Below are 8,900 nucleotides of genomic sequence, written 5' to 3' on the forward strand. Positions count from 1 at the left end.
GGGAAATTGTGTGAGGGAAATTGATGGGATTGAAGGTTGATAAATCCCCAGGGTCTGATAATCTACAGCCCAGACAGGTCTCACAGACACACACACTCTCTTACTGTTAAACAAAGAACAAAGAACAACACAGCACGGGAAACAGGCCCTTCGGCCCAACGAGCCCGTGCCGCCGTCCTACTATCTCAGTGACCTATTCATGATTTTAGTCTACGCCTAACGTGCGAGGATCAGGGAGGTCCAATTTAGGGACAATTTTAGTACCCAATCAATCAGCCTAAAAGCACATCTTTGGGGGATGTGGGAGGAAACCGGAGCACCCGGAGGAAACCCACGCAACCACGGGGAGAACGTGCAAACTCCCACAGACACAGGCCCAAATCCATGTGTCCGCACAGCAACAGAGATAGTCTCTGAGCTGTCATGTTGCCCTCGAGATGGTCCAGTTTAAGCACACTAACGACATGAAGCAATAGGCAACTCCCGAAGCAACATCCAAGAGCAGCCCACTACAACCTGCCGCCTGCATGCCCCATGCTGGACTTAAATGCCTGTGGAGACAAAAAAATTCATTATTAAACAGGCAAAGACTAACATTCCTGAGGCAAAACGTATTCCCAAGCCTACAATGTTCAGTAAGGCCTACTATATCCCCCTATATGTAGCCCGCTCATATGGCTGTCTAAGTGACTCTTAAACAACCCTAGCGTGCCTGCTTCCACCACCTTACTCGGCAGTGCATTCCACACCCCCACTACCCTTTGCGTGAAAAACTGCCCTCTAATATTTGTCTTATACCTAGCCCCCCTCACCCTAAGCCCGTGACCCCTCGTTCTATCCATTTCTTGTAGCGGAAAAAGCTTACCACCATTTACTCTATCTATCCCCTTCATAATCTTATAAACCTCTATTAGATCCCCCCTCAGCCGACGTCTCTCAAGGGAAAACAGCCCAAGTTCATCCAATCTTTCCTCGTAAGACAGCCCTTCCATACCAGGCAAACCAAGTTCTTGATTATAATTAATTACTTCTCTAAACATGTGATTTTTATCATCTCATTTTATTGCATTCTAAGTGCCATTTGTCAACATATTTAATATTCAGAATTTTACCTTAAGATCATTTTGCAATAATCCACCACCATAATTCTGTATTTTAAATTTAAAAAGTGCAGCAAGAATTTTCAAAGTAGACTTAGATAATTGTAGACTATAAATTGTCATTTAATGTTTTATACTTTTTTTGGCAATTCTTTTACTTATTGCTGGAATGACCACTGTATTTTCTTGATTAAGCATTTACAGAATTAGAATTAATATTTATTGTGTACAAATCTTCCATTCTAACTTGAACATAAATTTTTGTCACAAAGGAGTAAGCTGTAAATGCCATTTGGTTCTACTTAGGTGTGCTGGATGATCCTCAAAGTATCAATTCTAATTGCACAAACTATAAAACATGTTCTAGAAAATGTATGTACTAAAAGTGTCAATGCTAAACAACCTAATCTTGGCATTTATGTAATATTGATGAACACCTTCAGCTTTTAAGGCACTATTTTAGTTTAGTGAGGATTTTCTGGCCTCATCCTGGCAAAGCCTGTTGTGGAATTGAGGTGGCTCAGCCAAAAGTTCATTGATTTTTCAGAGGCATGGCGGGAGGGAGAATCCAGCCATTTATGAATTTCTGTCATGTGTGCTGTAAGGCATCTAAAATTGTGTATTCATGTTATGCTGTATAACAAATTACCTTTTTAATTTGTTTGATCTTTATGCTTGTGAGATGGATCAGTCCTGACCTTAACACCAGGTGGTAGGACATCGGATGAAGGGAAGAGATTGTGGCCCATCGCAGTCAGTGCTGAGGCCTATATCTGTCCTGCAGGAAAGTATAGCAGTTGGGTAGAGTACATGCACACACACTGGCCTCTCAGATATGTGCGAATGGTTTTCTTCCTGCCTTACCAAGGTACAGACATCACATCTATTGTTGGATGATACCTGGAGACAATCCCTTGTGAGTTTGAAATGACCTCGTGCAGGTGGACTGCTGCCTCACAGCTCCAGGGACCCAGGTTCAGTTCCGGGCTTGGGTCACTGCCCATGCGGAGTTTGTACATTTTCCCCATGTCTGCATGGGTTTCCTCCAGATGTTCTGATTTTCCTCCAACAGTCTGAAAGACGTGTAGGTTAGGTGCATTGGCCGTGCTAAATTCTCCCTCAGTGTACCTGAGCAGGTGCTGGAGTGCAGCGGCTAGGGGATTTAAACAGTAACTTCATTGCAGTGTTAATGCAAACCTTCTTGTGACTAATAAACAAACTTTAAATACCAGGGCGGGATTACTAATTCAATCAGATGACTCGATTTTAAGATATTACCTTATACGGTAAGAGACCAGTGTCAGTAAAGTGTAAAGCCACAGCTCTCAAGGATATTGTGGCTGCAGACAGGAAGTGTGACTCAGTCAGTCACGGGAAGTTACATGGAAGAAATCGTTCAGTGATCCAACAACCCGGGAATGAACTCCAGTATAGGGATCTTGCTAAGAAACTAGTACTGTTAGTATACACCATTGCTTAGTGGGTTAATAAAGGTATTTCATATAAGTGGCAATTGTATCCATAATTTGTTTTGTCATTGGTATCAAAATATGGAGTGAGGACTTTAGAATGTAGTGCAATCTTTTAAGAATCCTGTAAGCTTGGCACTTCTGGTTTATGAAAATGAAATTATTATAACTGCAGGTATCTATTTTGTTGTGTATATTTAAAGATCAAATTTGTTCATACAATATAGTAAATATTATAAATGTCATAATAAATCAAAGGGAACCATTTGGCAATATAAAATGTATGATTTACAATCAATAGTCTTGAGAAATAGATGTATAGTTGGCTGGAAAAATGCCAACATTGCCTCGGAGGTTTCCTTCCCACCAATCAAACTGAGAATTAGTTCGGGATATCACTTTGATTTTATCACCCGCTTGGAAGCTCAGGTCACCTGGTGCTTGTCCCTCAAATGAATATATCGCTGTCACTACTGAAGGCATTTCCCATGGACTTCCTGTAAAGCAGGAAACAAATGTAATTATGATTACATATGAACAGAATGGTGTTGCAAAATTCACAATCTCACCTATTCCACTGCCACATGAATTAGATTTCTAGCTGTGCAGTAATATGCCAGATCCTGCATAAATTGCTGGGAGCAGGGTATTTTATTTATCCACAGCAGTCTCACCACAACTGGGCTGGTGAGGTGGGTGGAGGGGATGTAAGAAGGAATGGAGGATGAATGCTGAAGCAGGAAGACACATCATTGTCCAGTCACTTAGCTGACAACTGAAGTATCAAAGCAAGTTGCCCTTTACTAGGGAGGCTGTTTTCACTATGCAAAATCAACTTTTTTCTTCAATCTCTTTAGACTGCGAAAGCAAGGTAAAACACTTGTGAACTTAATTCTGATACTGAGAAGTACTGTAAGTCTGCACCTTACAAAACATACTGATGGCACCAGAGGTTTTGACTCATAGGAGTCTTGTAGAAGTTAAATCTAGTCTGGATGATAGTCACATTCAGTAGAAGGCTATGGTCCCCAGAATTCCTCTTTTAAAAAGTTTTAATTAATATAGTTGACTGGGGGACATCATGCAGAACCAATATCTCACAGCATGATTTCACCCTCAGTGAAAATAGTCTTGACTGTGAAGGTAATTGCAAGTTCCAAGAAACTAACAGGATAGTACATTGTAGATCAGTTGCAATACACCAATGACCATGGAAGTGTCAGGTACTCAAAGAATGGTCCATCAAGTAACTGAAACATGTAAAAGTCACTGCAGGAGGAAGCAATCAATATAAAAATCATGGCTTGCGACTAATCAATTTTGTACTCTCTCTGGCTCTTATGTGAAGTGAACTAAAGTTTATATCATTATTTATGTCTTTTAATTTGAAAGGGCCAAATGATATTTCCATCTCAATCCTCTTTCCAGTATCTGAAACAAATCAAAACCTATGAGCTTTTTACTGAGTGCAACCTTTTTGTAAGTTCTGAACAACTTCTTTTTGTGCGAAATGCCAGCAAAAAAGATTCTGATTGGAAATTACCAACAGTTATAAACCTCAAAACATACTTCAAAGAATTACTAATCAAGAAGGTGTCCCGTCTTGCAAACTGGAGCTGGGAGCAGTATTCAATTCATTATACAAATTGATAAAATATTGTCCAAAGGTGTAGTCTGTTCTGTCACTTTAGGGTCAGCTTTAATCTCTGGCTGGGTTCCACATTCTCACATTTCTGCTCATTAAAATGTGCAGGAAGCTCTCTTTATTCTTTTGTGCAATGTTGATTAGTTCACAATCAATAACCAGAGAGGCTGCCAAGCCAGGATACATTTAACGATGGGTTTTAAAAATCAGTCTCTGCATGTCAGTTGAAGCAGTGGAGACCATTTTTCATTCATAACTATATCTGTAAAATTAGGAATTTAAAGATGCAAAATTGGCAATCTGGACTATAATCCTTAATGTTAAACAGGTCTGAAGAACTGCTGATCTCCTGGTAACGGGCAAATATTTTAAACCACTGTTACTTGGATGTTCAATAAAAGTTTTTATCTATGTTACAAAATATTTATTGCACAGAAACAGGCCACTGGGTCTAAGAGGTCAATGTTGGTGTTTATACTCCTCGTGAAATACCTCCCATCGTTCTTTTTCTAACCCAATTAACATACCCCTCTATTCCTTTCTCCCTTATCTGTTTATTCAGCTTCACCTTACCTGCATCTTTACTAGTCACCTGAACTAATTCTTGTAAAAGCAAGTTCCATATTCTAATCACTGAGGAAATAAGTTTTTTTAATTTAATTCCTCATTGCATTAATTAGTGTCTATCTTGAATTCATATCCTCTAGTTCCTCTGGCTCAGTCAAAGAAGGTTAGAAGTCTCACAACACCAGGTTAGAGTCCAACAGGTTTATTTGGGAGGCAACGCCAGGCTAAGCCCTGAAAGCTAGTGGCACTTGCTACCAGATAAACCTGTTGGATTTTAAGAAGTCTCACAACACCAGGTTAATGTGTTTACCCCAGTCCAACGCTGGCATCTCCATGTCGGTCAAAGAAGGCAGAGTAGCAGCGGAAGGGTGCATTTCTGAATAGAGGGCTGTGACAAGTGGTGTTCCTCAGGGATCAGTGCTGGGACCTTCGCTGTTTATAATACATATAAATGATTTGGAGGAAAATGTAATAGGATTAATTAGTAAGTTTGTGGATGACACAAAGGTTGGTGGATTTGTGGATAGTGATGAGGACCATCAGAGGATACAGCAGGATATAGATCAGTTGGAGACTTGGGCAGAGAGATGACCAATGGAGTTTAATCTGGACAAATGTAAGGTAATGCATTTTGGACGGTCTACTACAGATAGGAAATATACAGTAAATGGCAGAACCCTTAAGAGTAGTGATAGGCAAAAGGATCTGGGTGTACAGGTACACAGGTTACAAAGTGGCAATGCAGGTGGAGAAGATAATCAAGAAGGCACACAGCATGCTTGCCTTCATCGGGGTACTGAGTTTAAAAATTGGCAAGTCATATTGCAGCTTTATAGGACCTTAGTTAGGCTGCACTTGGAATATAGTGTTCAATTTTGGTTGCCACACTACCAGAAGGATGTGGAGGCTTTGGAGGGGATACAGAAAAGATTTACCAGGATATTGCCTGGTATGGAGGGCATTAGGTATGAGGAGAAGTTGGAGAAACCTGGTTTGTTCTCACTGGAGCGACAGAGGTTGAGGGGAGACCTGATAGCAGTCTACAAGATTGAGAGGCATGGACAGAGTGGGTACTCAGAAGCTTTTTCCCAGGATGGAAGAGTCAATTATTAGGGGGCATAGATTTAAGGAGCAAGGGGCAAGGTTTAAAGGAGATGTACAAGGCAGATTTTTTACTCAGAGTAGTGGGTGCCTGGAACTCATTGCCAGGGGAGGTAGGGGAAGCGGATGCTTAAGGGGTGTCTTGACAAGTACATGAGTAGGATGGGAGCAGAGGGATAGGGGGTTTTAGTTTAAGTCGGGCAGCATGGTCGGTGCAGGCTTGGAGGGCCGAAGGCGTGTTCCTGTGCTGTAATTTTCTTTGTTCTTTGTTCATATGTGCCTTTTTTATTTCTTCTCCGAAATGTTGCTTTGAAAATAAAGAAACATTGGAGGCACAGTGGCACACTTTGCAGTCGCTGGGTCAATATCCTGGAATTCCCTCCCTAATGGCATTGTGGGTCAAGCTACAGCACATGGACTGCAGCGTTTCAAGAAGGCAGTTCATCACCACCCTCTCAAGGGCAACTAGGGATGAGCAACAAATGCTGCCAGCCAGCGAGGCCGGTGTCCCACAAAAGAATTTTTGAAACGGTTTTGGTCATCTCCCACATATCCAAATTCTCTCATCCTTGAGACTATTCTACTAAATCTCCAGTGGACCTTTTCCTAAGCCTTGATGTCCTTCTAAAATATCATATCCAGAATTGGACACTATACTTTAACTGAGGTCCAATCAATGATTTATCAAACTGTGCTGTAACTTCCTTGTTTTTAAATTCTTCTATTCCTCGGGAGTTTAGATATAAAGACTCAAACATTCCGTGATTTCTTTTTTAAATTGCCTTATAAACGTGTCTCGCCACCTTCGAAAATTTGCGTGTGTGAACTCTGTTCTCTCTTTTCTAGCAGCCTTTTTAAAAATTGTACTAATTCATATTCTATTTAATTCCAATTGCCTCTTGTCAATTGTTCTGAAATGCATCACTTCACACTTAATGCCAAATTAAATTTTATCTGCTCTGAGCCTGCTCTTTTCACCTGTCTATACGTAGTCTTAAACTGCTTCTATCCTCCCCAATGTATAACACATTTCCCAGTTTTATGTAATTCTATTTCAGATTTCCAGCATTGATAGTATTTTACTTTTGTAATAAGCATTCACTATTGGTTCTTTGCTGTGTGTCTCACAGCCAATTTCTGATCCACACATCTACTTCCCCTTTAATTCCACGTTCTTCAATTGGCAAGATTTTCCACACAAATCAATTGCATATTTTCTGGAAGAAACCAAAACATATTCCATTGCAAGCAATTTTTTATTTAATGTTTTATTTTGTCAGCATGGGGTGAAGTGGTAGGGGAGCCGCATTCTATATATTTTTTTCTCAGCAGATGCGCAGTTGGAGGTGCTGATTGGAGCTGTAGGGCCTACCCACAGGCTTGTGCAATGCGATTCGGACTTGCTGATATTTTTGCAGGCAGAGTGTGTGTGGGGGCGCCGGAGAATGCGTCTAAAAGTCGAATCCGAAACACTCAAGTCTGCCCAGCACTCAGAATCAAAATGGTAAAATAGGCCCCAAGGTGTCAACAATTTAAACTGTGGGGTCTTTTTCTGCCAGGTAATAAATTGGCTTTAGCGATTTTAAAAATTAATCATTGTTTTTCCTCCAACTCAATTCAATTTTCTATTTTTCATCATGTACTTGATTTTAATTCACCAGCTTTTTCAATAATTCTGTTGTTTTTTTTCAATCCTTATATGTCTATGTTTAAGGGGATAGACAATCGGTCCTCTCAGTCACCAAAGGTCTAGATATCTCATTGGCATTATCAGTTCCCACCTGCAGCAATTTACTGGGGGACGGGATGCCACAAAGTCCCCATTTCCAGTAAATTGGGGTCACTTATTATTGAACTTCACCCAACTCTTGTTTAAACTAAAAAAGTTGCACTAAAAAAGTTGATTCGCTGGTTAAAAAGAAAAAGGAGGCTTACGTCCGGATGAGACTTGAGGGCTCAGGTAGTGCACTAGAAAGCTTTAGATTGGCTAGGAGGGAGTTAAGAAGGGCTAAAAGAGGACATGAGAAGACTTTGGCTGATAGGATTAAGGAGAATCCTAAGGCGTTCTATAGATATGTTAAGAACAGAAGATTGGTTAGAGCAAGGTTAGGGCCAGTTAGAGACAGCAGTGGGAAGTTGTGTGGAACCGGAAGAGATTGGAGAGGCATTGAACCAATATTTCTCCGGTATTCACGCAGGGGGACATAAATGTAGCTGTGGAGAACACTGGGTTACAGGGTTGTAAACTGGACAGTATTGCAGTTGATAAGGAGGATGTGCTAGATATTCTTGGGGGGTTGAAAATAGATAAGTCCCCTGGGCCAGACGGGATTTACCCTAGGATTCTCTGGGAGGCAAGAGAGGCGATTGCAGAGCCTCTGGCTCTGATCTTCAGGTCGTCGTTGATCACAGGTATAGTGCCAGAAGATTGGAGGATAGCGAATGTTGTCCCATTGTTTAAGAAGGGGAACAGAGACTTCCCCAGGAATTATAGACCGGTGAGTCTTTCTTCTGTTGTGGGCAAGGTTTTAGAAAAAATTATTAGGGATAGGATTTATAGTTATTTAGAGAGTAATGAATTGATTGTAGATAGTCAGCATGGTTTTGTGGAGGGTAGGTCGTGCCTTACTAACCTTATTGAGTTTTTTGAGAAAGTGACCAAAGAGGTGGATGGGGGTAAGGTAGTTGACGTGGTATATATGGACTTTAGAAGGCTTCTGCAGAAAATGCAGATGTATGGGATTGAGGGTGATTTAGGTAATTGGATCAGGAATTGGCTAGCAGATAGGAGACAGAGGGTAAGTATTCGTCATGGAGTTCAGTTACAAGTGGTGTGCCTCAGGGATCTGTTTTGGGGCCACTGCTGTTTGTAATTTTTATAAATGATCCGGATGAGGGTATAGTTGGGTGGATTAGTAAACTTGCTGACGACACCAAAGTCGGAGGTGTGGTAGATAGTGAGGAAGGGTGTCGTAGTTTACAGGGAGACTTGGACAAGTTGCAGAGCTGGGCCGAGAG

At 41.0% G+C, this 8,900-nt stretch overlaps 1 protein-coding gene across 2 annotated transcripts in view; it reads right to left on the minus strand.

Annotated features, from left to right (window-relative positions):
* Positions 1-1,041: 1,041 nt before the first annotated feature.
* sh3yl1 (SH3 and SYLF domain containing 1) overlaps positions 1,042-8,900 on the minus strand; it is a 154,727-nt gene continuing 146,868 nt past the window's right edge. For both annotated transcript variants that reach the window (XM_080192065.1, XM_080192064.1), the window contains exon 10: positions 1,042-3,066. In XM_080192065.1, coding sequence (XP_080048191.1) covers positions 2,864-3,066 — 203 coding nt within the window. In that variant the 3' untranslated portion in view covers positions 1,042-2,863. The remainder of the gene's footprint in view (positions 3,067-8,900) is intronic.

This window comes from Carcharhinus amblyrhynchos, chromosome 7 (genome assembly GCF_965287045.1).
Source record: "Carcharhinus amblyrhynchos chromosome 7, sCarAmb.v2.hapA, whole genome shotgun sequence".
In the NCBI taxonomy this organism is placed as follows: Eukaryota; Metazoa; Chordata; class Chondrichthyes; order Carcharhiniformes; family Carcharhinidae; genus Carcharhinus; species Carcharhinus amblyrhynchos.